Source organism: Lepidochelys kempii, chromosome 9, assembly GCF_965140285.1.
Source record: "Lepidochelys kempii isolate rLepKem1 chromosome 9, rLepKem1.hap1, whole genome shotgun sequence".
Lineage (NCBI taxonomy): Eukaryota > Metazoa > Chordata > Testudines > Cheloniidae > Lepidochelys > Lepidochelys kempii.
Window position 1 is genome coordinate 5,461,152 of NC_136388.1, and position 14,932 is coordinate 5,476,083.

General features: G+C 50.1%; 1 protein-coding gene and 1 pseudogene across 2 annotated transcripts; both read right to left on the reverse strand.

Moving 5' to 3' along the window:
- Positions 1–3,407: 3,407 nt before the first annotated feature.
- On the reverse strand, positions 3,408–9,146 carry LOC140917057 (receptor-transporting protein 1-like). The gene is given in 3 exon segments (XM_073359068.2): positions 3,408–4,991; positions 4,994–5,067; positions 8,847–9,146. Coding segments are annotated over 3 exon segments (684 nt in total). The 5' UTR covers positions 9,008–9,146; the 3' UTR covers positions 3,408–4,542.
- Positions 9,147–10,937: 1,791 nt separating this feature from the next.
- LOC140916849 (receptor-transporting protein 3-like) lies at positions 10,938–14,932 on the reverse strand (annotated as a pseudogene). Its single transcript, XR_013636308.1, has 2 exons — positions 14,624–14,932; positions 10,938–12,566 (listed from the first exon to the last, which is right to left on the reverse strand). The product of XR_013636308.1 is annotated as a receptor-transporting protein 3-like (transcript).

The window sequence follows — 14,932 nt, forward strand, 5'->3', positions numbered from 1 at the left end:
CTGGAGCAAAACCCTGGGCGGTCTGCTTTGCCTGGGGACTGTGGACGTCCCTCTCCTATTGACTGGAATGGAGAATCTGAGGCACAGCACCCGGTATTGTTCTGGGCGAGGGGGCTGGCCGGGCCTAGCCCCCCGAGCCGTTTAGTCCCAGACATTGTTCCAGCAGCCAAACCTCTGGACTGGGGAGTGGGGCTTTCCTGGCCTTTCCCCGCCAGTGGGAATGAACACTGGAGCACAAGTGGTGGGGCGTTTGGTCACCCTCTGTGCCTGGTGCAGCAAAGGAGGGGATGGAAGGTGAGCGTGGCTGAAATCAGCATCTGCTCCAAGCCCCTTCTTCCACTGAGGAACTCCGGGGAGTCTCCTAAAGCCAGAGGGGCCTCAGGTGCCAGGGGCCTGCGTCAGAGCTCTTAGTGTGTCATTTCATTTCTGTCTCATCTGCACGAACATGAACAATCGGCCCATGTGCGAGAGAGAGTGTAGTGTCTGTGTGAGTGTGCATGTGTACCGGGACGGGCTCAGGAGACATCGATTCACACCCACAAATGCAACGGGAAACACGTTATTCATGGAAACAAGGAACACAGCTGCTCCTCCCCAACAAAAAACCTCAGAAAAGTCCCCACTGCCAACATGGAGCTGGCTTGTGCTCTTGGTTGCAGTGGAATAGCTGAAATCATTGGCGCCAGTGGCCTATCATCAGGGGTTACTTTCGCCCGTTATGTTTCAGTGGATGTGTATTTTTGACGCTCAATAGCTAAGAAACAGCGTCAACAAACACAGGAATCATGGGAAGTCCCTGGCCACTTTTTAGCAGCCAAAAGGCCACTTTGGCTTGAAAGACAGAGTCACAGAAGAATTCAGCTTAGTTTGAATGCCCAACGGTGTGCACTGGGTTTAGTATAAAGCAAGCAGGATAATTAACTCTCAGTCACAGTAACTTTCTCACAGCTGAAAGAGTCCAGCAGAAATTTTCAAATACCTTGGCTGGCTAGTAGGTAAAATACAGAGGAGCACGGAGCTCGGGACTCTACCCTGGTTGCCCCGATGAGATTTCGGTAGCCTTTAAATTAGGCCAGCCATATGTTTGACTAACTGCAGATTCAGTTGCTTCAGGCTGGATTCTGTGCAAGGCCCGAGGAATATTTCTGAGGATCTAGCTATCTAATTGAGTTTTGTACTACTGCCCACCATCGCAACATGCGATCACTTTCCAAGTACCATCAATAGCAATAGCAAAGTCCATAGTGGATTTTATGGCACTTCTCCCTTTTCAGGGCAAAAACTCAGGGATAGGGTTAACATTTGTTTCGATTTTACTAATTTCTATTTGGCTTTGGTTGGTAGGGGTCAGTTAGGCAGAAGGGGCAAAACTGAGATGAGAGAAGTAACATTCATTGCCTTGCACTTCAACAGCACAGACCCCGGGTGGAGATTTAACTGAACCAGGCTTCTCTAGGTTAAGTCTCAGAGTAGCAGTCGTGTTAGTCTGTATCCGCAAAAAGAAAAGGAGGGCTTTTGGCACCTTAGAGACTAACCCATTTATTTGAGCATAAGTGAATGCATCCGATGAAGTGAGATGTAGCACACGAAAGCTTATGCTCAAATCCATTTGTGAGTCTCTAAGGTGCCACAAGTCCTCCTGTTTTTAGGTTAAGTCTGTCCCTGAGTCAGTCGTAACCCAAAGGCAATGGGTGGTTTAAAGTGTTGTCTGGGAGGAATAAAATCTCAGGCTAAGGGTGCTGGGCGCCATCTGCAGGCACAGGCTCAGGGCAACACTTTGGTTGATAGGTTTCAGAGTGGCAGCCGTGTTAGTCTGTATAAGCAAAAAGCCAAGGAGTCCTTGTGGCACCTTAGAGACTAAGGCATAAGCTTTAGTTTTAAGGTTTGGCCCACGAAAGCTTATGCCCAAATAAATGTATTCGTCTCTAAGGTGCCACAAGGACTCCTCGTTTTTTTTTTACTTTGCTTGATGCCTCTCTCCTCTGGGTTCAGGACAGAGATTACCTTTCAGACCCAGCCTAACAGGGGGGGTGGGAGGGTGGGAATGGGGGCCTGCCAGGGGGAGGGCAGGAAACTCACCAGAAGAGCGCGTTGTGGGAGCGCCGCACAGTTGCACTAAGCAAGGCCATGCAGCAGCATCTCTGATTGCCTGTAGCAGGGAACGGTTACAAGCGAGGATTATCTATGCCCACCTCCTTGAGCCGAGTCAGCGCTGCACTTGGGATACAAGAGAGATGGCCAGAGCGGGAGCTTCAAAACATTGATTGCAACATCCTGAACTCCGGAAATGCCAGCGCTAAGGTCGCCTGTGCAGCTTTAATTCAGCTCCCTTGTGCCTATGAATTATGATAATGTAATTTACATGATCGGGCACTATATTTTCCCCAGGACCTCTGCTTCTTTCAGTGCACAAGACAGGTGGTTCTTGGAGAACGAAGCAGGCCTGAGAAGCGAATGAGGCTAGATAGCCCCTGCCTCATTTGGTAAAGAAGTTGGTGACGGGTGCGCCAATGCCCACCCCCCTCAGCCAAGAGAGTGGAACCACTGAACCCAGGCCACAAAAGAAGCCTTAGAACTGTGGGTAAATTGTCTAGTCAGTCGCTTCACCACCCTTTGGTTCATTATGAAATCTACTCAAGAGACTAAACCATCAATGTCACTCAGGTTTATTAAGATGGTCTAGAGAAAGGTTCTATATGATGCCAGTCTCCGCAGAGCAGCCCCGTGCCATGTGTGCGCCCCAAAGTGACATCCCTAAAGCCATCTTTTTATACCCTACTTATTTACCAGTGAAAGCTAGTATGTACATCACCTGAAACTGGATATCACTAATCAGCTTTTCACCTTGTTTGTTCCTGGTACCATAGTGTATCTTTTGTTCTTCTGACCACATGCATTCCAGGTATTAAGGGGCATGAGGACACCCTTTAGGCCTGTACCAGGATAAACAGGCTTGTCAGGGTAACTCCCTCTCGTTAGCTATGAGGCAATGCTCACATGTCCTGATCCCGACAGTTTGCACATCTACTTAAGCCAGGGTTAATTTCAGCTAATGAGAGGTGTTATGGGACACTTAGCATAAGTGAACAGGATCATAGTAAAGTTACAGGCCAATCTGGGCTATATAACTGCTGTATTAATGCTTAATAATATATAGAAGCTTAAAGGCTTGGAACATGTATTGCGGGTGGTATTACCAGCATCTAATGTAAGTATGCTAGTCAGCATATATTAGTCAACAGGAACAACCTGTCTCAAGGGCAAACCGAAGAGTTGCTTCACTGTTAACCACAACATTACACATGTGGCTTTGTGACTACCCAACCTGCATTATGGCGTTTAAAGACACAGCAACGGAGCTTCCCATCACTTTGGCTTTTTCAGTTACTCACTTTTTTTGAAAGAGACACAAAATTATTGATGGAACAATTCATTTCCTGCACAAGAGGAAAGAAGGGTGAGCAACACAGAAGGTAATTGACTGCATCGCAGCGAAGCCGTCGGTGTTATGAGTTGCACTGGGGGTCCGTATCATCTTTGTAAAAGTTGCATCCACAATTTTGGGCATGTTTAGTCTAGAGAAGAGGAGGCTGAGGGCGGATGTGATAACTCTCTTTAACTATGTCAAAGGCAAGGGGACGGTGATCAGTTGTTCTCCATGTTCACCGAGGGTAGGACAACAAGTAATGGGTTTTGTTGGCAGCAATGGTGATTTAGGTTGGATATCAGGAAAAACTTTAGGGACAGCTGGGCACTGGAACAGGTTACCAAGTGAGGCTGTGGAATCTCCATCACTGAAGGGTTTTAAAAGTAGGGTAGACAAACATCTATCCAAGATGGTCTAGGTTTACTTTATCCTGCCTTAGCATGGAGGGGGTGGGGGTAGACTAGATGACCTCTTGACTTCCCCTCCAGCATGACATTGCTATGATTCTCTTTTGAATTAGCTCATCTCCTTTGGCCCATCTTTCCTCAAATAGTTCAGTTGCTAAATCCAGTCTCTCTCCTGTTGTTCAATTTTCAACGTCAAATGCCTTAAAAAGCGGGAAGGTAACAGATAGAGCCAGCTGAACCAGTCGTCAAAAATCATGTTCATTATTAAAGTAGCTCCTTTCTGGGTTCATGGATCCAACGTGTTGGTTATTTGGATTTGCCAAAGAGTCCAGACAAATAATTTCAGTCTCTGGGGCTATTCACAAACTTCGTTTTAGCCATTTGTTACTCCTGGTGTGTGGTTGGTCACCTGAGTCAGGTGGTAGTGTTTCTGCTCCTTGATTAGCCAACTGGAAGTTTTCAAACCGGAGAACAATAACGAGAGGAAAGAGAGGGATGAATGATGTAGTTCTGGTTGGAATTTTCAGATGCAGAATCACTCCCACCAGAATTCATGAAGTTTTTGGGGACTTTCAAAAATGTTCTTGAATACCCAGCAATTATTTACACACTCAGGTAAAATAAGTAAGACAAATGCACCAATCAGAGCAAACCAAACTAGCTGACTATATTTGCAATTATTCATGAATCGGGGGGGGGTTACCCCCACTATTTGACTAGCTGTGGTATCCAACTGCTCATATAAATAAAAATCAAAATGCAAATAGTACAGAAAACGCAGCAAATCGTGTCTTGGGGTAAATTGTGTGATGGGAGCTGAACTGGTGGCATTGTGTCTTTGGATGTCCCATGGTACACTGTGTCTTTGGGTCTTCCATAATACATTGAGCGTTTGGGCCTCTGATGTATTCCCAACCGACAAGCCTCACAATGGTCACTCTGATGTGGTCCATAGTGCTGTCCTATCACTGTAACCTCAGATAACTGGGTGTGGTCCACGTACTCTCCATAGCATTTCTCCCTAATGCTGATGACCAAGTTCTCCAAGACCCTCTGGACGCTTTCCTCCTTGAAATCTGGCTCTTCTAACTTACCCTTGGAGCACTCATAACATTCTTGTCTGAAGACTCTCATCTTCACGCAACCTTTTCTCCTTGCAGGTCCCGGTACATGTGGAACAGAATAACCACTTGAACTGATGCCCAGAAATGCTGGCACCATGAGCACTGGAAGCTAAAAAGAGGAAAGAGATATATCATGCATAGCGTGACCAGATGTCCCACTATTATCGGGACCATCCTGATATTAGAGGGTTTGTCTTATATAGGCAACTATTACCTCCCCCACGCCCCAAAAAAGTGTCTCCATGATTGGCAGCTCCAGCAGCTGCCTGTAGGTGTGGTCGAGCTGCTTGCCTGCAGACAGGAGGGGGTCCACTCCCCACCCTGCCTAAGCTCAGTATGGGGTTTGTAGATCCCATTACAGCAACCAACCAGCAGTGCCTGCTGCCAAACTCAAGGCTAATCAAAGCCATGGGGCCAACCTCGGATCTGGTATAAGCAGGTGTAATGCTCACCGGCTGTGTCCGCCACTGCTTTGCCTTATTTTTAACGCATTTCAGTGTAATTACAGATTCATAGATTCTCAGGCCAAAAGGGACCATTGTGATCATCTCGTCTGGCCTCCTGGGTAACTCAGGCCAGAGAACTGCCCTAAAATAATTCCTAGAGCAGAGCTTTTAGAAAAACATCCTGTCCTGATTTTAAAATGGCCACTGAGGAAGAATCCACCACGACCCTTGGTAAATTGTTCCAATGGTTAATTACTCCCAGTGTTAAAATTTTACACCTTATTTCTAGTCTGAATTTCTCTAGCTTCAACTTCTAGCCATTGAGTCCTCTTAGACCTTTCTCTTCTAGATTGAAAGCCCATTATTAAATATTTGTTCCCCATGTAGATAGTTATAGACTGTAATCAAGTCACCTCTTAGCCTTCTCTCTGTTAAGCTAAATAGATTCATAGATACTAAGGTCAGAAGGGACCATTATGATCATCTAGTCTGACCTCCTGCACAACGCAGGCCACAGAATTTCACCCACCCACTCCTGCGAAAAACCTCTCACCTATGTCTGAGCTACTGAAGTCCTCAAATCGTGGTTTAAAGACTTCAATGAGCAGAGAATCCTCCAGCAAGTGACCCGTGCCCCATGCTACAGAGGAAGGCGAAAAACCTCCAGGGCCTCTTCCAATCTGCCCTGGAGGAAAATTCCTTCCTGACCCCAAATATGGGGATCAGCTAAACCCTGAGCATATGGGCAAGATTCACCAGCCAGATACTACAGAAAATTCTTTCCTGGGTAATTCAGATCCCACCCCATCTAACATCACATCCCAGGCCATTAGGCATATTTACCATGAAGATTTAATTACCAAAACCATGTTATCCCATCATACCATCTCCTCCATAAACTTATCAAGTTTAATCTTAAAGCCAGATAGATCTTTTGCCCCCACTGCTTCCCTTGGAAGGCTATTCCAAAACTTCACTCCTCTGATGGTTAGAAACCTTCGTCTAATTTCAAGTCTAAACTTCCTGGTGGCCAGTTTATATCCATTTGTTCTTGTGTCCACATTGGTACTGAGCTTAAATAATTCCTCTCCCTCTCTGGTATTTATCCCTCTGATATATTTATAGAGAGCAATCATATCTCCCCTCAACCTTCTTTTAGTTAGGCTAAACAAGCCAAGCTCCTTGAGTCTCCTTTCATAAGACAAGTTTTCCATTCCTCGGATCATCCTAGTAGCCCTTCTCTGTACCTGTTCCAGTTTGAATTCATCCTTCTTAAACATGGGAGACCAGAACTGCACACAGTATTCCAGGTGAGGTCTCACCAGTGCCTTGTATAACGGTACTAAAACCTCCTTATCTCTACTGGAAATACCTCGCCTGATGCATCCCAAGACCACATTGCTCCCAAATCTTTCTACAATGAGGTAAAACCGAAGAAGCGCCTTGTATCAGGCACCATCGATGTCAGTCCAGCACCTTCCACCAGCACTAAGTGTACCAGAGGCTTTCACAACAATACATACCCTTGGGGCGGTACTGACCTGACTGCCAGCCAACTGGATATACAGTTATCCATATTCATACCATATCTACTTGATCAGCGAATCCTCAGCTGGTGGAAATTGACCTAGCTCCAGGACACCCAAAGGAGCCGAGGATCTGGTGGTCTTTGTTTCACTATATATGACGAGAGAATTGCCCCCGGGTTCTATGAAATGTATTTGTCTTGGAGGCGTTTAAGCCATAACTTCAACATTGCACCAAGGGTTTGACAGTCAGTCAGTGCTGCCCATGGTGTCTAGCAGCGCTAAATGCTGCATAGGCAGGAATCAGACCTGACTGTGTTTGGAATTATTGATTTCTGTCTAAGGCAATGGTTTTCAAACCGCAGTGCCAGGACAGGCAAGAAGCCTGCCTTAGGCTGCTGCCCTGCTGACCAGGAGCCGCCCGAAGTAAGTCCGTGCCCCATCCTGTGCCCCAATCCCCTGCCCTAGCCCTGAGCCCCCCCCCCAACCAGTAGCCCCTTCCTGCACCCCAAACCCGTCATCCCCGACCCCAGCCTGAAGCCTGCACCCCCATCCCAGAGCCCTGACCCCCTCCCACACCCCAACCCTCTGCCCCAGCCCTGAGCCCCCCAAACCCAGAGCCCCCTCCTACACCCCAAACCCCTCATCCCCGGCCCCAGCCTGAAGCCTGCACCCCCAGCCCAGAGCCCTGACCCCCTCCCGCAGCCCTGCCCCAGTCCTGAGCCCTCCCCAAACCCAGAGTCCCCTCCTGCACCCCAAACCCCTCATCCCCAGACCCATCCCGCAGCCCTCACCGCTGCATTCCAACCCTTTGCCCCAGCCCTGAGCCCTTCCACACCCCAAACCCCTCATCCCCAGCTCCGCTGGATCACAGGCATCAACAATTTTCTTCAACTGGGTAGCCAGAAAAAAAGTTTGAAAACCACTGGCCTAAGGTACTTATCTGGCTCTCGTCACCATAGTAACTGGGCACCTCACAAGCTTTAAAGCATTTACACTCACAAGACCCCCGTGAGGCAGGGCAATGCTCTCACCCCCATTTTACAGATGGAAAACTGAGGCACAGAGTGACTAAGGCCCAGATCCTCAGACCTATTTAGCCAGGCAGGGGCTTGAACCCGGGTCCCCCAAACCTTTTGATAGTGCCATAACTACTGAAGCATTAGAAGGAGCGCCTCATCACTAGGCCCTGGGGACAGTCCTTAATTTGTGCCGGGCCCTGCTGCGGTTGAGCCCCAGCGCTTCTAGGCTCGGCAATCCATAGCCCCTGCGCCGCGGGGCTCCCGGCCACACGCTCCAGCCACCCAGCTCCGAAGGCAGCCCCGTCGCCCGCAGCAGCACAGAAGTCTGGGTGGCAATACACCGTGCCAGGCTATCCTTGTTCTGCACTGCTGCTGGCGACACCGCTGCCTTCAGAGCTGGGGGACTGGCCGGCAGCCTCCGCTCTCCAACCGCCCAGCCAGTGCTTAACCTGCGCTGCGGCTTGCCGAGGCCGGGCCCCAGTGCCTCTTTCATTGCAAATTAAGCCCTGCCGTGGGTTGCTGTCCTGGTGCTCTCTCTGTGTCCAGCAACTTTCAAGTAGCGTCAGAGAGAGAGACTGTAAAACCCAAACGAAAAACTACACGTCTAAAACAGGAGGAGTAGCAGCAGCTTTTGCAGAAACCGGGGGCGGGGGGAGGCAGGGGCGTGTGGTGGCTGAAACGGCAAACGCCTCTAAAAAAAGGAAACATTTTTGAAAGCGGGGGATGCATTTAAAGGCATAGTTCATTCCAAGGCATAAGTAAAGCCATTACACGGATGCTACTACGCCCCCATACACACACTGCATCCCTCACAAAAAATAGATCATTTGTCAATGACTAAGGAGGCAGTTGTATCAGCTGCTGTATCGGCCCCTATCAGCTGCTGCTCCTCACCTGGCAAATGCACGTTCTTGCAGTGATTTTTTCCAGCCAGGTCCCAAGTCATTGTAATCAAGGTTCTGTTGCATCTTTAAGTCCCAGTTGTCTTGTGGCTTCACCTCCTCTATCTTCTCATAAAACATTTCTCTCCAGGAATCCATGTTCAGCTTCTTCATCTCTCCTGATGTTCGTGTGGGGACTGCGCTGAGTTACAAACGGAGTTGCAATGGTTTACTTCCCACTTCTATCTCATCACCTGCTGAGCGGCAGGGTGGGGATTTGAGTTCCTTCCCTGCTAGAGATACCGGATAACTTCTCTATGTGTGAGAAATGAAACTGAAAGGAGTTTTGTTTCCAAAGCCAATCTGGTTCTCCAGTTTCTGCCTGGGGTATACGATAAGGACTGTATTTCCGAGATGGGTGAATGCCTCCAAACGATGTGTGTGAATAGTCACACAACAATGCAACCGATGAAGTGAGCTGTAGCTCACGAAAGCTTATGCTCAAATAAATTGGTTAGTCTCTAAGGTGCCACAAGTACTCCTTTTCTTTTTGCGAATACAGACTAACACGGCTGCTACTCTGAAACCTGTCAAATAAAAAGCTGGATTGGCTTTGTTTTCCACATTGGCATTCAGATTCAGCTGAGCTGCGGCCATGTGAATACTGAGACAGACAGAAATGAAAACGGGACACAGACGTCAACCCAGGGCCTAGGTTTTTCCCATGTCATTGTGTCAGCATGCAAATGTCATGACATCTGGATTAAAGGTGGGCTCCTTCACTGCCCATGGCTGCTGACATGGGACAGACATGGGACAGACCCATGGAAGCAGGACCAGTCAGCCAGTCCCTGGTCAAGAACTCCTCCCGGGAAGTCTTTCTCCAGCACTCAGCCCTGCAGGACTGGGCCATTCTGTCACTTAGTCCTCCGGTTCTGAGCTGCTGCTACTAACTTTGTTCCGTGGTTGTTCCTCAGCATCTCCTCTGGCGGTTCCAACTCCCTCAACTCAATAAGTTGCCTCCACTTACATCAGCTCTGCATCTGAATGCCCACGTGTTGTATCGAGCCCAGAGCACTATCTGGGCTGATGTCTCTTACTCCATCAAACCAAGACACTCCTAGCTAACCTTGGAAGCATGGTGATCCCACCACCAGCCATCGTGGTCGCTATGTCAAGAACTTACGCCTGGTCAAATGTAATCAGGCGGTGAACGCATTGAGAATACAGCCCGAGGGGCAGACGCTGGGAATGACGGTTCCCTGTGCTGGTGGCGCGTGATGGGGCAGACACATGCTATGCACAGTGGGGAGCCTTCACTTGTTCTCCAGTAGCTGAGAGGTTAATAGACCTTAGCGTGCTGTTAAACGAATAGCTTTAGTTCCAGACTTTAGCCATTGCGGTGTAGATGTGCCACGGATCTGTGGAGTCCCCACCCCCCAGATCAGCAGCCGTGCTGTGAAGGCCAGCCCTGCCCCCGGAGCCGTGACTGGCTAAAGGACGGGCAAGCAGGAGAAGCATCTCCTGACACCCCCAGCCTTGGCTGGCTAGAGAGCTGCCAGGACATCCTTCCCCTACATCCCACTACCAGTTCTCCTCTGATTGGAGGGTGGGTGTGACAGTCGTCTGTCACAGTGGGTCTGCCATTCCAGGCTGCAGGAGAGGGCGTCTGCTGGCTGGACAAACCCAGCCCAACCAGAGCTGGGAGGGATGGCGGGGCAAGCCCAGGGGGTGTGGCCCCGTCAGCCTGCCCTGCACCTCAGAATGTGCCCGAACCCGGGACTGAGGCGCTGAGGCTGGAGGGATTGTGGAGGCTTTGAGTGTTGGATGGACATAGAGCTTCCTCTCAGGCATCTGGGATTTCTGTTACACTCCCACTGAATGGCTACGGTTTGCAATGACCCTGGGGTGCTGCCCCTGCTAATGAAGGTAGCAGGATACTACCTACTAGATACTACTAGAAGGTACTAGGATAGATCTGTGCACCAGGGCAATTGCTGGGTGAACGCCTGCCTCCCCAAAGGGTGTAGGGGTCACTCCACACTTCAGCAGAGAGGGAAGCTCCCCTGCTTCCACTGATATTTCAATTTAAATGTGATGCTTTATTGAACTGATACAATCAGGACAAAATACCAAAGCTAAGTATTGGTCTATTAACATGGAAAATACAGGAAGCAGGAGGAGGAACTGCTCTATCCAGAACAGGCCCTTCTATTGCAGACGCACTAAAATTCAGCGGGGGCCGTATTTCAACAGCGACGCAGACAGAGTTGCCTTTTCCGTGTTACGTATAAACCAAGCCAAGAAACTCCTTCATCTTCAGGCCACGGCTCTGCCCAGGATTCTGTTCGAGAGAAGGAAAAGCACGCTGCAAAGCAGGATGGGACCAATGATTGATAAGCAACCCCTCGTTTCCTGCCATGCAAACACCCAGGTATGTAATGCCCAAGAGGGCTGTAATTAAGGATCTAAACTCGCTGTCCTGTGAACATGGTCCATGCTTCTGGCCTGCTTTAGTGCCAAGCTCCTCCACTGGGGACTCTACTCAAATCTAGGCCTACATCAGCCCCACTCCCATGGAAGGGGACAAGTTATCAGGGGATAGATTAACTCCTCGGGCCAGATGCTCAGCTGGTGAAATCAGCATAGCTTCACTGCAGCCAATGGAGCTACATGGCTCCTCTGGCTCCTGGCGTTTACCCCTCCCGCCACCCCAGAAGGGATCGGGGAGTGGCCCTCCAGTTCTGCAGATGATCCAGGATGCATCTTGCACACAAGAGCAGCTACTCTCAAGTCCAGCCTCCCCTGGGGCAGCAAAGCCCCCTCTGGGGTCCTACCCTTCCCCTCTCAGGGGGTACAAGGCATAGAGAGTATCTGACAGGGGCACAGGGCCCGATCTAATGCCCACTGGAGTCAGTGGGAGTCTTTCCATTCATTCCACTGGGCGCTGGATCAGACCCACAGAGGGGGGCACAGGTGTCAACAAGAGGGGGCATAATGTGCCCTCCTGCTTTTGAGGAGGCCAGTTTTTTTTACAGTCCCTGTTTATTACCCTGGTGCATTACAAATGGACATTATCAGTCTCGCTAGAGCATTTCATGGTAACATTAAGCATATGGTGATTTCCCAGGCAAACGGCTTGAGCCAGATTTTTTTTTCTCCGTGAAAAAGGGAAGGTGCATTAGCAACCCATGTGGATAATATTAGGGAACCATTCTGAGCACTGAATTTCCTACTTCCCACCAAAAAGCACAGCAAGGATGAGCAAAGCAACCAGAACTGGTAACATATAACACAAGAGCTTCCAGTCGCTCTCTGTGTCTGTTCCCCGCCAAGCCAGCTGGCCAGGCTGAGAAGTTGCAGGCAGAGAAGCAGGGATAACGAATCTGTAGGTAAACAGATAACAGATCCCCAGAGCACATGCCTCACAATGGGTCGTGTCATGTGGCCCTTCCACATCTTCTTCAACTATGGGGCCAGCTAAATCACGGTTTTTGATGAACTCTTGGTAGCATTTCTCACGGATCTTCAGCACCAAGTTGTCCAGGATCCTCTCAATGTTCTCCTGGCTGAATGTGGGTGTCTCAAACTTTGCTCCATGGCACTTCTTAACTTCTGCCCACAGACCCTCATCTTTACCTGGCCCTGGCCCTGGCTCCAGTCCAGGTGCATGTGGAAGAGAATGAGCACTTGAGCCGATGGCCAGTGATGGGCACAGCTTGAGCACTGAAACCTACAGGGGGAAAGGAAAGGACATTTAACCCGCCGCCCACGCCAGCCCCCAAACTTAATGCTGAGAAAGACTCATCCACTGACATTGGGCTTGATCCTGCAAGGTGCTGAGCACCCCCAAACCCTGTTGCTGTCCATGCAAGCACCTCCCAGCAGCGCTCAGCACTCTGCAGGATCAAGTCCCTGTATGGCATAGTCATAACAGCATTCACTCACATTCACCTGCCCCCCTGAAGGATCATGCAGCAAAGTGTTGGACAAATTCATAGTGTTGCCAGCTTGGTAATAGTTAATAACTGAACACTCCAGCAGACGTGCCAGAGCCTCCCCTGCCCCGCCTCTTCCCCCTGAGGCCCCACCCCTGCCCCACCTATTCCCCCCCAAAGCCCTGCCCCCATCCACTCCTCTTCCCCCCCCCGCCCCCCAGATCAGGAGGGACTCGCTTGTGGAGCCGGGGCTGGGAGCTGCAGCTGCCCGATGAAGGGAGGAGGTGGCACCAGCTGAGCCGGGGCTGGAGAGGGTGATGACCCAGCGCCTCCCCGCCTCCCCTGCTCGCAGCAACGGGATTTGGGGTGTCTGGTCAGTAGATCTGACCAGACACTGTCAGGTCCCCTTTTTGACCGGACTGTCCGGTCGAAAACCCTACAGATTCAACATATTGGGTTTCAAAGCTGGCTCCGGTTGGACTCAATGGGAGTTTTGCCCATAATATCCAGACCTTTCTACAAACATTGCCAACTCAAAGAACTTCCCCAGAGGAAAGCTCCAATGCAATTAAGTTTCCGCCCCTAGTTCTAGATGGGCAAAGACTCCACTTACTAAACAATCAGAGTAAAACCCAGCCCCCGTTCCGCCTCGGGTTTCGCTGGGGAGAATAGTCCCTTCCTCTACATGGGTTCAGCATGCCCGGGGGTCACATTTCATGCAGCACACCCCCTGCAGCTTTCCAACTGGTTTCTAATGAACCCTTCCGAGCAGGACTGAGCCTAGAACTGAGGCACCTTCCAATTTACAGCTGAAGTCTAGGCTCATTAAGGAGCAGCCTCCAATCAGAATTTGTTTGCATCTGTGGATCAGTCTCTCGCCCATAACGAGAGATGAGCAAAAAATTCATTTGGAATCATTTATTCCACAGTTTTCCTCTCTCCTTCTCTTCATAGCCAGCAAGCAGAGCACGGTTGTCTTGACCGCTGCCTATCACACTGACCAATACTGGCTAAATTTTTCCTGATGCTGTCTGTATCCATCTGTTGTCTCTTGTCTTATACTTAGACTGTAAACTCTTTGGGGCAAGGACTGTCTTTGTTCTGTGGTCAGTTATGAAATTGAAGGCGGCATATATCCTGCAACAGTAAATTCACTGCTTCCGCCAGCTTTCTGCTTGTTTGCTAAACTACGGATGGAAATTCAAGGGAATTTGTTTAAATACGCCGTCTTGCTCTAACCACGACATCATTTCCACTTGTGAGAGGGGGGAGTCACAATTTCCTGCTCTACAGACTTTGACAGTGGTGGAAAATGCTAATTAACAGGAGGCAAATATTTAGTGCCCTCACGGTGACTCATCAACACTAATAGCTAGGTGCCGTACAGCTAAATCCCTTTTACACGTGTGTGCAGCGAACACAAGGACTAGCCCAATCGATCGTTCAATCGCAGCTAGTCCCAAATCTCTCACCTGCCCTCCCTGCTTCGCTCCCCACTAAAACTAATGCCAGGAGAAATTCACCTTAGAGCATGGGCGGCTGGTATGATAGGCCGGGGGAGACGACCTTAACCCAGGCTGTGGCATCACCCACGCTCCACCCCAAGGCCCCGTCTTCACTCCCCATCTCCCCCAAAGCCAGCGGCGGCTCAGCTCGGGCCGGTGGCCAGGGCTCAGGATGGTTTGGCCGGGGCTCCTCCTGCCACAGTGGGCGGGGAGGGGGCTCAGGGCTCTGGCAGGCAAGGGAGGAGAAAGGGACAGGAACGGGGGGCTAGCCTCCCCAAAGGCGGGGTTCCCGCGTCACCCATGCCTTTGCGCCTCATTCACGGCCCAGTTTGTCTGCTCCCCCTCACCTGGCAAATGCTTTTCTCTGCTAGTATAGGCGCCATCTGCGTTCTGGGTTTCGAGGACGGAGGTTATCCTCCACAGTGAGAGACCAGGTGTCGTCTGGCTTCTCCCATGCCATCTTCTGATCAAACATCCGCTGCCAGGCCTTCATCTTCTCACCTTCCCCTTTACAGCCTCTCTTGAGCAGCAGCATTTACTGTCTGAACCAGGAATGTGACTTATTTAAGGGGGGATGGGGGGGCTCCCGGGTCTGCAACCTTCCCCTCCCGCTCTGAGGAACAGCCTCGCACAGGCGGGCTCCTTTGCCTCCTTGC